This window comes from Scyliorhinus torazame, chromosome 26 (assembly GCF_047496885.1).
Source record: "Scyliorhinus torazame isolate Kashiwa2021f chromosome 26, sScyTor2.1, whole genome shotgun sequence".
In the NCBI taxonomy this organism is placed as follows: domain Eukaryota; kingdom Metazoa; phylum Chordata; class Chondrichthyes; order Carcharhiniformes; family Scyliorhinidae; genus Scyliorhinus; species Scyliorhinus torazame.
Window position 1 is genome coordinate 37,320,021 of NC_092732.1, and position 15,364 is coordinate 37,335,384.

Consider the following 15,364-nt stretch of genomic DNA (forward strand, 5'->3'; position numbering starts at 1 on the left):
ATGATAGCTAGGGCCCCGCCCAGCCACCGAGGTATCCGCCCCCCCAATTGGCCAGGATCAATGAGGGTGATCAAAACCCTATCGATCCATTGGATCTGGAGTTAGGACCGCCCAAAAGAGAAGAAGGATCAGACGCCCTGCGCACGAGGGATCGGCCTCTTTTGGTCCGGCCCGTGTCCGACCAATTGCAGCGTATCAACCAGCCAAGTTCAAGGACCCGCGATCGCTACCTGAAGGACAAGCCCAGCCGAGACAAACCTGACGACTCCCAACCGACCCACGTGGACACAGATAAAGGCCTTATCTACCTGCACAGAGCCGGTCACCCTGAAATGAAGTAAAGGTCATCTTAGTTGTTAGGTCTAGTGTAGTGCGTAGCCGTGTGTATCATTGCACATCGGAATAAGTCTGGTGTTCATTAATAAACTGTCTTTTGAACTAATATCCTGGTTGTGCGGTCATTCGGTCAGTATAAGAAACAGCTTGTGGTTCACATAGAAATCAACACACTGCGGAGGATCAGTAGGCCATTCTGCCCCTCTAGCGTGCTCCGCTATTCAATGACTGGTCTGTTCATGTTTCAGGGTCCCATCTACTGCCGAAAACCTCTGCATAACAAGAATCCATCTACCTCCGCCGCAAAAATACTCAGCGACCCCGCTCCCACCCACCTCTGAGGCAGACTTCCAAAGTCGCACAACATTCAGAAAAACAATGTCTCCTAATCTCGGTCGTATAAAGGCGCTTGCTGATTTTAAAACGGGGCCCTCTTAGTTCTGGACTCACCCACAAGAGGAAACATCCTTTCCAAGTCCACCTTGCCAAGACGGTTCAGGATCTTCTCTACTTCAATCAAGTCGCCTCCTCACTCTTCTAAACTCCAGCGGAAACAAGCCCAGTCTCTGTCCAACCTTTCCTCGAAAGACATTTCAGCGATCAATCCAATAAACCTCCTCTGGACTGCACGTGCATTTGCATCCTGCACGCGATGTCTGGGATGTGACCTCAGCAACGCTCCGGGGATTGGCTGACTCACTGCGACCCCCCGTAACCGACAGAGGTTATCCGTGTAGGCCACGCCCTCTCGACTTGGCCCCTCGCCCGAGATGTGGTGACCCTCAGCTTAAATCATCAGCAGTCAGCTCCCCCCCCCCCCCGCCCCCCCAAAGGCAGAAGGGCAGCCTGTGGTCCTCGGGAATACATGCCAGGAATCTTCACCCCCCTGTCATGGGAATGTCCCTTCAAGAACTGTTTTCGTCTTATCACATGGCTTCAGTGATGTCATTCTGTGGGTGGAGCTGGGCTGTGGCTCTGGGAGTTGGTTTTACTTTCGCTTTGGTTTGGGGCTTGTTGGTGGCTCTGAGTTTTTGCGTTTGTTTTCACATTTAGCTCCTGTACCCAGAAAGGGAAGTATCTTAGTCCGTCCCTCTATCTTCAGTTTAAAAGATGTTTCCAGACTGCTTGATAACATGAAAAGCTTTCTGGAGGAATTTAAAACCTGCTGTTTTGGAAAGGAAACAAGAGCATCCATACCAGGTCTTGAGTGCTGTGTGCTGGCCCACTCCTTTGGAAAGGGGTTTCTGGTTTATGGGATCTTGTTATTGAATTGGAACAGTTAAAAGAGGGAATTAATTTCTTTTTTTTTTTTACATTTAGTGCACCCAATTAATTTTTTCCAATTAAGGGGCAATTTAGTGTGGCCAATCCACCCACCCTGCACACCTTTGGGTTGTGGGGGCAAAACCCACACAAACACGGGGAGAATGTGCAAACTCCATACGCACAGTGACCCAGAGCCAGCATCGAACCTGGACCTCAGCGCCGTGAGCCAGAGTGCTAACCACTGCACCACCGTGCTGCCCTGAGTACCTTTAAGAAATGGGCGGTGGGTGTGTATATAAATATCTGTAGTGAGAGTACCTTTAAGAAATGGGTGTTTATTACTGCAGTGATGTCAGAGAGTGGGTGGAGCTGGGCTGTCTGTCAGCTTTTTTACTTTCGTTTTAGGCTGTTTGCTGCAGGGTGCCTTTTAGTTTCGTTTTCAGTGTTGGAGCTGAAGCCAGACAGAGCGGGTGTACTGTGGATCTCTCTGCCATGAAAAGACTATCTCTTGATCATTTGGTGAATTCAGAATTCTAAATGTTCTCAGTAGTGACTTTAACCTGATGTGCTTCTGTTAAAGGTGTTTCTTCTGTCTTCCGGATGTTGTTTGGGAAGTTATTGAGAATTACTTAGTGTTGTAGTCTTTGGGGGTTGTATTTGAATTGATGGTCGCTAAGATGTTCACTGTATGTTTTAAAAAGGTTAACTTGAGTTCATAGAATAAACATTGTTTTGCTTTAAAAATACTTTTCCATTTCTGCTGTCCCACACCTGTAGAGTGGGCCGTGCGCTCCCCATCCCACAATCGAGTAAAAGTTGTGGGTCAGGTGAACTCCATGATACACTTTGGGGTTCTCTAAACCCTGACCCACAACACCAGCTAGAGTCATGGTACGTCACCCCACGGGGTAGCTGAAACTCGCAACAAGCCCATCATACCACTTGCCCGTGATGAGCAGCAGGCACCTTGCCTCGGTTTGTACACCTCTTTCGCCAACACAAGGGGATTAAACTTGGTCCAAGGGATGTGTTGGATCGACTGACCCCCCTCAAGTTCCACCCACAAAGACACAGAATCCAGGCATTTAAACACACCCAGCTGCTTTAATCGTATCGTAAATCAAATATCTGCGAGTAGAGATCTCAGGACGAACATGCAGTGACAGCAGACTGAAGAAACTGCCGGCTGCGTTCCAAATGGTTTGTACAAGAGCTTCCCCGCTTGTGTATCGAGTTGCATTTTCATACCACAGGCCCCGCATTTCCAACGCTCTTTCCCCACTCCCCACGAATCAGAGACGGAGTGGCGGGCTGAATCAGTGCCGGAGGGTCAAACGAGGGAAGGGCTCGCAGGACAGCGCTGCCAAGCTTTGGACACGTCGCTTGCGCGCGCGCTTTGAGGGATGTTACTTCAGAGTCTTTCCCTGGTCAAGAAAAGAGGCAGCACCTTCAGACGGGCCCTCAGGCAGCTTCCGAGACACCGATGCTCAAAGGGGGTTGCAGGTTCTGTTGAATATCCCTGGGTTATAGTTGCAGAGGAAGATCAACTCCTTCATTCCCTCTTCTGTAAGAGCTGCACGGAGAGAAAGTGATTAGAGAACTGACGCGGCCACGTCACCGCAGGCAGAGCAACCTGCCCGCGTGTGAACTCACTCGTGGCAGGACGAGGCCACTCGGCCCCTCGAGCCTGCAATCCAATAGGATCGGGTTTCGAATTCCCACCCTCCTTTGATTCCCTCACCCGACAGGAATCTATCTATCTGCACCCTCCTTCAGCCACAACCACCCCCAATTTGCATTCCCTTTGTCTCTCTGTCCACAACATCTTTGCCGATCTCCACCTATCACTGGCCCCCTATCCGGCTCCACTGCTCACCCCCCCCCACCCTATCACTGGCCCCCTATCCGGCTCCACTGCTCACCCCCCCCCACCCTATCACTGGCCCCCTATCCGGCTCCACTGCTCACCCCCCCCCCCCGAACAACAGTGTATATTTCCAGTTCTCTCCAGCGTGGAGAAAACGGGCAGCACAGTAGCACAGCGGTTAGCACTGTTGCTTCACAGCGCCAGGGTCCCGGGTTCGATTCCCGGCTTGGGTCACGGTCTGTGCGGGGTCTGCACATTCTCTCCCCCCCCCCCCCCCCCACCCCCCCGTGTCGGCGTGGGTTTCCTCCGGGCGCTCCGGTTTCCTCCCACAAGTCCCGAAAGACGAGCTTGTTAGGTGAATTGGACATTCTGAATTCTCCCTCTGTGTACCCGAACAGGCGGCGGAATGTGGCGACGAGGGGATTTTCACAGTAACTTCACTGCATTGTTAATGTGAGCCTACTTGCGACACGAAGAAAGATTAGGAGTCACCCAGACTCGGATTGTTAGCTCCCATCTCTCTCCCCGCAGATGCTGAGATTGTCCGGCATTTTAATATCTTTCAGACTCCAGCATCCGCGGTGATCTGATTTTATCTATCTACCCACTGCCTCAAAGGTGCTGAGTGACCCCCGCGATCTCCACCGCCTGCTGACGCACAGACTCCAAAGTCGCACAACTCTCTGAAAGTTAAAAAAAACTCTCCCTCGCCCCCCGCCCCAAAAGGGTGACCCCTGATTTTAAAACAGTGGCTTCCCCCAGTCCCGGACTCACCCTCGAGAGGAGACATCCTTTCCACGTACACCTTGTCGAAACCGGTCTTATAAATTTTAATCTAAGTGCCCCTCGCTCTTTTTCCTTAAATAAATTTAGCGTACCCAATTCTCCTTTCCCAATTAAGGGGCAACTTAGCGTGGTCAATCCACCTGCCCTGCACATCTCTGGGTTGTGGGGGTGAGAGCCACGCAGACACTGGGAGAAGGTCCAAACTCCACCCGGACTGTGACCCGGGGCCGGGTCCTCGGCGCCGTGAGGCAGCAATGTTAACCTTTGCGCCACCAAGCCGCCCCACCTCTCTCTACGAGACTCCAGCGGGGAGAGGCACCACCTGTCCAACCGTCCCTCACACGACAACCCGCTGACTCCAGGTGTTAATCTAATAATCCTCCTTTGGACCAGCTCCAACCGGACAGAGATCAGGGCGAGTCGGCAACTTAGCTCGGAGCCACGTCACACGGGACCCCCGTGACTGCTTTTCCTTCAGGGGTTTTATCCTGGGGAGAGGGAACAGCAGCCAGGGCCACTACGGGTGCGAACGCAGTGAAGAGAGCCCCTCATTATCTTCTGTAAACAGCACTGCTAATGTCCCCGGATCAGAATGGGAGACACAGGCCCTCCCATACCTTTCTTGTGCTGGATCCACTTGCGGTCGATGTAATAATGATAGCAGCTATCAAACTCCTTCGCACTGTAATCCATCACTCGAACTGGGACAAACGGGTCCATCGCATCAAAACCATCCTGGGGGAGGGGAGAACAGAGACAGCTGGGGATGAATTTATAACACGGCTCTGTGCCTGAACAGCATGACGGAAAATTCAAAGACCCGTCCCCACCAGTACTGTACCCCAGTGTTATACAGTGACACACCCGTCCCCACCAGTACTGTACCCCAGTGTTATACAGCGACAGACCCGTCCCCACCAGTACTGTACCCCAGTGTTATACAGCGACAGACCCATCCCCACCAGTACTGTACCCCAGTGTTATACAGTGACAGACCCTTCCCCACCAGTACTGTACCCCAGTGTTATACAGTGACAGACCCGTCCCCACCAGTACTGTACCCCAGTGTTACACAGTGACAGTCCCGTCCCCACCAGTACTGTACCCCAGTGTATTAGTGACAGACCCGTCCCCACCTGTACTGTACCCCAGTGTTATAGAGCGACAGACCCGTCCCCACCAGTACTGTACCCCAGTGTTATACAGTGACAGACCCGTCCACACCAGTACAGTACCCCAGTGTTATACAGTGACAGACCCGTCCCCACCAGTACTGTACCCCAGTGTTATAGAGTGACAGGCCCGTCCCCACCAGTACTGTACCCCAGTGTAATACAGTGACAGACCCGTCCCCACCAGTACTGAACCCCAGTGTTATACAGTGACAGACCCGTCCCCACCAGTACTGTACCCCAGTGTTATACAGTGACAGACCCGTCCCCACCAGTACTGTACCCCAGTGTTATACAGTGACAGACCCGTCCCCACCAGTACTGTACCCCAGTGTTATACAGTGACAGACCCATCCCCACCAGTACTGTACCCCAGTGTTATACAGTGACAGACCCGTCCTCACCAGTACTGTACCCCAGTGTTATACAGCGACAGACCCGTCCCCACCAGTACTGTACCCCAGTGTTATACAGCGACAGACCCATCCCCACCAGTACTGTACCCCAGTGTTATACAGCGACAGACCCTTCCCCACCAGTACTGTACCCCAGTGTTATACAGTGACAGACCCGTCCCCACCAGTACTGTACCCCAGTGTTACACAGTGACAGTCCCGTCCCCACCAGTACTGTACCCCAGTGTATTAGTGACAGACCCGTCCCCACCTGTACTGTACCCCAGTGTTATAGAGCGACAGACCCGTCCCCACCAGTACTGTACCCCAGTGTTATACAGTGACAGACCCGTCCACACCAGTACAGTACCCCAGTGTTATACAGTGACAGACCCGTCCCCACCAGTACTGTACCCCAGTGTTATAGAGTGACAGGCCCGTCCCCACCAGTACTGTACCCCAGTGTAATACAGTGACAGACCCGTCCCCACCAGTACTGAACCCCAGTGTTATACAGTGACAGACCCGTCCCCACCAGTACTGTACCCCAGTGTTATACAGTGACAGACCCGTCCCCACCAGTACTGTATCCCAGTGTTATACAGCGACAGACCCGTCCCCACCAGTACTGTACCCCAATGTTATATAGTGATAGACCCGTCCCCACCAGTACTGTACCCCAGTGTTATACAGTGACAGACCCGTCCCCACCAGTACTGTACCCCAGTGTTATACAGTGACAGACCCGTCCCCACCAGTACTGTACCCCAATGTTATATAGTGACAGACCCGTCCCCACCAGTACTGTACCCCAGTGTTATACAGTGACAGACCCGTCCCCACCAGTACTGTACCCCAGTGTTATACTGTGACAGACCCGTCCCCACCAGTACTGTACCCCAGTGTTATACAGTGACAGACCCGTCCCCACCAGTACTGTACCCCAGTGCTTTACAGTGACAGACCCGTCCCCACCAGTACTGTACCCCAGTGTTATACAGTGACAGACCCCTCCCCACCAGTACTGTACCCCAGTGTTATACAGTGACAGACCCGTCCCCATCAGTACTGTACCGCAGTGTTATACAGCGACAGACCCGTCCCCACCAGTGCTGTACCCCAGTGTTATACAGCGACAGACCCGTCCCCACCAGTACTGTACCCCTGTGTTATACAGTGACAGACCCGTCCCCACCAGTGCTGTACCCCAGTGTTATACAGTGACAGGCCCGTCCCCACCAGTACTGTACCGCAGTGTTATACAGCGACAGACCCGTCCCCACCAGTGCTGTACCCCAGTGTTATACAGCGACAGACCCGTCCCCACCAGTACTGTACCTCTGTGTTATACAGTGACAGACCCGTCCCCACCAGTGCTGTACCCCAGTGTTATACAGTGACAGACCCGTCCCCACCAGTACTGTACCCCAGTATTATACAGTGACAGACCCGTCCCCACCAGTACTGTACCCCAGTGTTATACAGTGACAGACCCGTCCCCACCAGTACTGTACCCCAGTGTTATACAGTGACAGGCCCGTCCCCACCAGTACTGTACCCCAGTGTTATACAGTGACAGACCCGTCCCCACCAGTACTGTACCCCAGTGTTATACAGTGACAGACCCGTCCCCACCAGTACTGTATCCCAGTGTTATACAGTGACAGACCCGTCCCCACCAGTACTATACCCCAGTGTTATACAGTGACAGACCCGTCCCCACCAGTACTGTACCCCAGTGTTATACAGTGACAGACCCGTCCCCACCAGTACTGTACCCCAGTGTTATACAGTGACAGGCCCGTCCCCACCAGTACTGTACCCAGTGTTACACAGCGACAGACCCGTCCCCACCAGTGCTGTACCCCAGTGTTATACAGCGACAGACCCGTCCCCACCAGTACTGTACCCCTGTGTTATACAGTGACAGACCCGTCCCCACCAGTGCTGTACCCCAGTGTTATACAGTGACAGGCCCGTCCCCACCAGTACTGTAACCCAGTGTTATACAGTGACAGACCCATCCCCACCAGTACTGTACCCCACTGTTATACAGGGACAGACCCGTCCCCACCAGTACTGTACCCCAGTGTTATACAGTGACAGACCCGTCCCCACCAGTACTGTACCCCAGTGTTATACAGTGACAGACCCGTCCCCACCAGTACTGTACCCCAGTGTTATACAGTGACAGACCCGTCCCCACCAGTACTGTATCCCAGTGTTATACAGTGACAGACCCGTCCCCACCAGTACTATACCCCAGTGTTATACAGTGACAGACCTGTCCCCACCAGTACTGTACCCCAGTGTTATAGTGACAGACCCGTCCCCACCAGTACTGTACCGCAGTGTTATACAGTGACAGACCCGTCCCCACCAGTACTGTTCCCGTTGCGAGATTTCAATATGAGGAACATTGCCTGCGACCTCCATATTCCCAGTGTGAGAGAGACCGCTTCTCAGTGTGTCAGGAACACTGACCCCCGTCGCTGGAGGGTGAAATCAGGCATCGCACCAGGGAACAGCCCCCCCCCCCCCCCCCCCCCCCTCGAGGCACGTGCCAGTGACAGATCGCGGAGGGGCTCCCTGTGCAGCGGCTGTACCCGCGCGGGCAGGGCTCCTCGGGTAGATTGCTCACCTTGCGCAGCAGATGGTGGGGCAAGTAGGACATGTTTGCGCTGCCCAGCGCTCCGGTCTGGGTTAGCGTCGTGAGCACTGCTCCACCAGCCTGTAACGGGAGAGAGATCCGCGATGAACAGGGAGTCACGAGCGGCAGGTCCTCAGCTGACATCGCAGAATAAAACTGACCTGCACTTAGCGAGTGCCGCGTCACAGCCAACAGCAGCTTACGGACATGCCGTCCCTGTTGCAACGTCACTGCCAATTTTATTTTAGTTTTCTTGCACAGCAGGATCCCACAAACAGCAACACGACAATCACACGCATCACCACGATGGTGGTTCAGGGATACATTTCGAGCCCGGGACACCCGAGATCATTCCCTCACTCTGTCTTCAGATAATGGCCAGGGGACATTTTCGTTCAGCTGAGAGAATATCTGAGAGAAAAACAGAATCCCCGACAGTGCGACACTCCCTCAGTACTGATCCTCCCACACTGCGGCGCTCCCTCAGTACTGACCCTCCGACAGTGCGGCAGTCCCTCAGTACTGACCCTCCTACAGTGCGGCGCTCCCTCAGTACTGACCCTCCGACAGTGCGGCGCTCCCTCAGTACTGACCCTCTGACAGTGCGGCGCTCCCTCAGTACTGACCCTCTGACAGTGCGGCGCTCCCTCAGTACTGACCCTCCGACAGTGCGGCACTCCCTCAGTACTGACCCTCTCACAGTGCGGCGCTCCCTCAGTACTGACCCTCCGACAATGCGGCGCTCCCTGAGAACTGACCCTCCAACAGTGCGGCACTCCCTCAGTACTGACCCTCCGACAATGCGGCGCTCCCTGAGAACTGACCCTCCAACAGTGCGGCACTCCCTCAGTACTGACCCTCTGACAGTGTGGCACTCCCTCAGTCCTGACCCTCTGACAGTGCGGCACTCCCTCAGTACTGACCCTCCGACAATGCGGCACACCCTGAGAACTGACCCTCCAACAGTGCGGCACTCCCTCAATACTGACCCTCTGACAGTGCGGCACTCCCTCAGTACTGAACCTCTGACAGCGCGGCGCTCCCTCAGTACTGACCCTCCCAACGTGCGGCACTCCCTCAGTACTGACCCTCCCACAGTGCGCGCTCCCCGAGAACTGACCCTCCAACAGTGCGGCACTCCCTCAGCACTGACCCTCCAACAGTGCGGCTCTCCTTCAGTACTGACCCTTCAACAGTGCGGCACTCCCTCCGTACTGACTCTCCAACAGTGCGGCACTCCCTCAGTACTGACCCTCTGACAGTGCGGCACTCCCTCAGTACTGACCCTCTGACAGTGTAGAGCTCCCTCAGTACTGACCCTCCCAACGTGCGGCACTCCCTCAGTACTGACCCTCCGACAATGCGGCGCTCCCTCAGTCCTGACCCTCCCACAGTGCGGCACTCCCTCAGTACTGACCCTCCGACAATGCGGCGCTCCCTGAGAACTGATCCTCCAACAGTACGGCCCTCCCTCAGTACTGACCCTCTGACAGTGCAGAGCTCCCTCAGTACTGACCCTCCCACAGTGCGGCACTCCCTCAGTACTGACCCTCCGACAATGCGGCGCTCCCTGAGAACTGACCCTCCAACAGTGCGGCACTCCCTCAGCACTGACCCTCCAACAGTGCAGCACTCCCTCAGTACTGACCCTCCGACAATGCGGTGCTCCCTCAGTACTGACCCTTCAACAGTGCGGCACTCCCTCCGTACTGACCCTCCAACAGTGCGGCACTCCCTCAGTACTGACCCTTCAACAGTGCGGCACTCCCTCAGCGCTGACCCTCCCACAGTGCGGCGTTCCCTCAGTACTGACCCTCTGACAGTGCAGCACTCCCTCAGTCCTGACCCTCTGACAGTGCGGCACTCCCTCAGTACTGACCCTCCGACAATGCGGCGCTCCCTCAGTACTGACCCTCCGACAATGCGGCACTCCCTCAGTACTGACCCTCCGACAGTGCGGCGCTCCCTCAGCACTGACCCTCTGACAGTGTGGCGTTCGCTCAGTACTGACCCTCTGACAGCGCGGCGCTCCCTCAGTACTGACCCTCTGACAGTGCGGCACTCCCTCAGTACTGACCCTCTGACAGTGCAGAGCTCCCTCAGTACTGACCCTCCCACAGTGCTGCACTCCCTCAGTACTGACCCTCTGACAGTGCGGCACTCCCTCAGTACTGACCCTCCCACAGTGCGGTGCTCCCTCAGTCCTGACCCGCTGACAGTGCGGCGCTCCCTCAGTACTGACCCTCCCACAGTGCGGCACTCCCTCAGTACTGACTCTCCCACACTGCAGTGCTCCCTCAGCACTGACCCTCCCACAGTGCGGCACTCCCTCAGTACTGACCCTCTGACAGTGCGGCGCTCCCTCAGTACTGACCCTCCCACAGTGCGGCGCTCCCTCAATACTGACCCTCCCACAGTGCCGCGTTCGCTCAGTACTGACCCTCTGACAGTGCGGCACTCCCTCAGTACTGACCCTCCGACAGTGCGGCGCTCCCTCAGTACTGACCCTCCGACAGTGCGGCGTTCGCTCAGTACTGACCCTCCGACAGTGCGGCGCTCCCTCAGTACTGACCCTCTGACAGTGCGGCACACCCTCAGTACTGACCCTCTGACAGTGCGGCGCTCCCTCAGTACTGACCCTCTGACAGTGCGGCGCTCCCACAGGACTGACCCTCTGACAGTGCGGCGCTCCCTCAGGACTGACCCTCTGACAGTGCGGCGCTCCCTCAGTACTGACCCTCTGACAGTGCGGCGCTCCCTCAGTACTGACCCTCTGACAGTGCGGCACTCCCTCAGTACTGACCCTCTGACAGTGCAGAGCTCCCTCAGTACTGACCCTCTGACAGTGTGGCACTCCCTCAGTACTGACCCTCTGACAGTGTGGCACTCCCTCAGTACTGACCCTCCGACAGTGCAGCTTTCCCACAGTACTGACCCTCTGACAGTGCGGCACTCCCCCAGTACTGACCCTCCCACAGTGCGGCGCTCCCTCAGTACTGGCCCTCCCACAGTGCTGAGCTCCCTAAGCACTGACCCTCTGACAGTGCGGCACTCCCTCAGTACTGACCCTCTGACAGTGTGGCACTCCCTCAGTACTGACCCTCTGACAGTGCGGCACTCCCTCAGTACTGACCCTCTGACAGTGCGGCGCTCCCTCAGTACTGACCCTCTGACAGTGTGGCACGCCCTCAGTAGTGATCCTCTGACAGTGCGGCGCTCCCTCAGTCCTGACCCTCTGACAGTGTGGCTCTCCCTCAGTACTGACCCTCTGACAGTGCGGCACTCCCTCAGTACTGACCCTCTGACAGTGTGGCACTCCCTCAGTACTGACCCTCTGACAGTGCGGAACTCGCTCAGTACTGACCCTCCGACAGTGAGGCACTCCCTCAGTACTGACCCTCTGACAGTGCGACTCTCCCTCAGTACTGACCCTCTGACAGTGCAGCACTCCCTCAGTACTGACCCTCCCACAGTGCGGCACTCCCTCAGTACTGACCCTCTGACAGTGCGGCACTCCCACAGTGCTGACCCTCTGACAGTGCGGCAGTCCCTCAGTACTGACCCTCTGACAGTGTGGCTTTCCCTCAGTACTGACCCTCTGACAGTGTGGCACTCCCTCAGTACTGACCCTCCGACAGTGCGGCACTCCCTCAGTACTGACCCTCTGACAGTGTGGCTTTCCCTCAGTACTGACCCTCTGACAGTGTGGCACTCCCTCAGTACTGACCCTCCGACAGTGCGGCGCTCCCTCAGTACTGACCCTCTGACAGTGTGGCACGCCCTCAGTACTGACCCTCTGACAGTGCGGCGCTCCCTCAGTCCTGACCCTCTGACAGTGTGGCTCTCCCTCAGTACTGACCCTCTGACAGTGCGGCACTCCCTCAGTACTGACCCTCCCACAGTGCGGCGCTCCCTCAGTACTGACCCTCTGACAGTGTGGCACTCCCTCAGTACTGACCCTCTGACAGTGCGGAACTCGCTCAGTACTGACCCTCCGACAGTGAGGCACTCCCTCAGTACTGACCCTCTGACAGTGCGACTCTCCCTCAGTACTGACCCTCTGACAGTGCAGCACTCCCTCAGTACTGACCCTCCCACAGTGCGGCACTCCCTCAGTACTGACCCTCTGACAGTGCGGCACTCCCACAGTGCTGACCCTCTGACAGTGCGGCACTCCCTCAGTACTGACCCTCTGACAGTGTGGCACTCCCTCAGTACTGACCCTCCGACAGTGCGGCACTCCCTCAGTACTGACCCTCTGACAGTGCAGCGCTCCCTCAGTACTGACCCTCTGACAGTGCGGCCTTCCCCCAGTACTGACCCTCCCACAGTGCGGCACTCCCTCAGTACTGACCCTCTGACAGTGCGGCGCTCCCTCAGTACTGACCCTCCGCCAGTGTGGCACTCCCTCAGCACTGACCCTCTGACAGTGCGGCGCTCCCTCAGTACTGACCCTCCGACAGGGCGCGCTCCCTCAGTACTGACCCTCCGACAGGGCGGAGCTCCCTCAGTACTGACCTCCCACAGTGAGGAACTCCCTCAGCACTGACCCTCCGACAGTGTGGCGCTCCCTCAGTATTGACCCTCTGACAGTGCAGAGCTCCCTCAGTACTGACCCTCCCACAGTGCGGCACTCCCTCAGTACTGACCCTCCGACAATGCGGCGCTCCCTGAGAACTGACCCTCCAACAGTGCGGCACTCCCTCAGTACTGACCCTCTGACAGTGTGGCACTCCCTCAGTACTGACCCTCCGACAATGCAGCACACCCTGAGAACTGACCCTCCAACAGTGCGGCACTCCCTCAATACTGACCCTCTGACAGTGCGGCACTCCCTCAGTACTGAACCTCCGACAGTGTGGCGCTCCCTCAGTACTGACCCTCTGACAGTGCAGAGCTCCCTCAGTACTGACCCTCCCACAGTGCGGCACTCACTCAGTACTGACCCTCCGACAATGCGGCACTCCGAGAACTGATCCTCCAACAGTGCGGCGCTCCCTCAGTACTGACCCTCTGACAGTGCGGCACACCCTCAGTACTGACCCTCTGACAGTGCAGAGCACCCTCAGTACTGACCCTCCCACAGTGCAGAGCTCCCTCAGTACTGACCCTCCCACAGTGCGCGCTCCCCGAGAACTGACCCTCCAACAGTGCGGCACTCCCTCAGCACTGACCCTCCAACAGTGCGGCACTCCCTCAGTACTGACCCTCTGACAGTGCGGCACTCCCTCAGTACTGACCCTCCGACAGTGTAGAGCTCCCTCAGTCCTGACCCTCCCAACGTGCGGCACTCCCTCAGTACTGACCCTCCGACAATGTGGTGCTCCCTCAGTACTGACCCTTCAACAGTGCGGCACTCCCTCCGTACTGACCCTCCGACAATGCGGCGCTCCCTGAGAACTGATCCTCCAACAGTGCGGCACTCCCTCAGTACTGACCCTCCAACAGTGCGGCACTCCCTCAGCACTGACCCTCCAACAGTGCAGCACTCCCTCAGTACTGACCCTCCGACAATGCGGTGCTCCCTCAGTACTGACCCTTCAACAGTGCGGCACTCCCTCAGTACTGACCCTCTGACAGTGCGGCACTCCCTCAGTACTGACCCTCTGACAGTGTAGAGCTCCCTCAGTACTGACCCTCCCAACGTGCGGCACTCCCTCAGTACTGACCCCCCGACAATGCGGCGCTCCCTCAGTAATGACCCTCCAACAGTGCGGCACTCCCTCAGCGCTGACCCTCCCACAGTGCGGCGTTCCCTCAGTACTGACCCTCTGACAGTGCAGCACTCCCTCAGTCCTGACCCTCCCACAGTGCGGCGCTCCCTCAGTACTGACCCTCTGACAGTGCGGCACTCCCTCAGTACTGACCCTCCGACAATGCGGCGCTCCCTCAGTACTGACCCTCCGACAATGCGGCACTCCCTCAGTACTGACCCTCCCACAGTGCGGCGTTCGCTCAGTACTGACCCTCTGACAGTGCGGCACTCCCTCAGTACTGACCCTCTGACAGTGCGGCACTCCCTCAGTACTGACCCTCTGACAGTGCAGAGCTCCCTCAGTACTGACCCTCCCACAGTGCTGCACTCCCTCAGTACTGACCCTCTGACAGTGCGGCACTCCCTCAGTACTGACCCTCTGACAGTGCGGCGCTCCCTCAGTACTGACCCTCCCACAGTGCGGCACTCCCTCAGTACTGACCCTCCCACACTGCAGTGCTCCCTCAGCACTGACCCTCCCACAGTGCGGCGCTCCCTCAGTACTGACCCTCTGACAGTGCAGTGCTCCCTCAGTACTGACCCTCTGACAGTGCGGTGCTCCCTCAGTCCTGACCCTCTGACAGTGCGGCGCTCCCTCAGTACTGACCCTCCCACAGTGCGGCGCTCCCTCAGTGCTGACCCTCCCACAGTGCGGCACTCCCTCAGTACTGACCCTCTGACAGTGCGGCGTTCGCTCAGTACTGACCCTCTGACAGTGCAGAGCTCCCTCAGTACTGACCCTCCCACAGTACGGCACTCCCTCAGTACTGACCCTCCCACAGTGCGGCGCTCCCTCAGTACTGACCCTCCCACAGTGCGGCACTCCCTCAGTACTGACCCTCCCACACTGCAGTGCTCCCTCAGCACTGACCCTCCCACAGTGCGGCACTCCCTCAGTACTGACCGTCTGACAGTGCGGTGCTCCCTCAGTACTGACCCTCCCACAGTGCGGCGCTCCCTCAGTACTGACCCTCCCACAGTGCGGCACTCCCTCAGTACTGACCCTCTGACAGTGCGGCGCTCCCTCAGTACTGACCCTCTCACAGTGCGGCACTCCCTCAGTACTGACCCTCCCACAGTGCGGCACTCCCTCAGTACTGACCCTCTGACAGTGCGGCGCTCCCTCAGTACTGACCC

At 56.9% G+C, this 15,364-nt stretch overlaps 1 protein-coding gene across 3 annotated transcripts in view; it reads right to left on the minus strand.

Annotated features, from left to right (window-relative positions):
- Nucleotides 1–2,686: 2,686 nt before the first annotated feature.
- dap3 (death associated protein 3) overlaps nt 2,687–15,364 on the minus strand; it is a 56,020-nt gene continuing 43,342 nt past the window's right edge. For all 3 annotated transcript variants that reach the window (XM_072490631.1, XM_072490629.1, XM_072490630.1), the window contains 3 exons: nt 8,464–8,553; nt 4,873–4,990; nt 2,687–3,175 (listed from right to left, as the gene is read on the minus strand). In XM_072490631.1, coding sequence (XP_072346732.1) covers nt 3,090–3,175; nt 4,873–4,990; nt 8,464–8,553 — 294 coding nt within the window. In that variant the 3' untranslated portion in view covers nt 2,687–3,089. The remainder of the gene's footprint in view (nt 3,176–4,872; nt 4,991–8,463; nt 8,554–15,364) is intronic.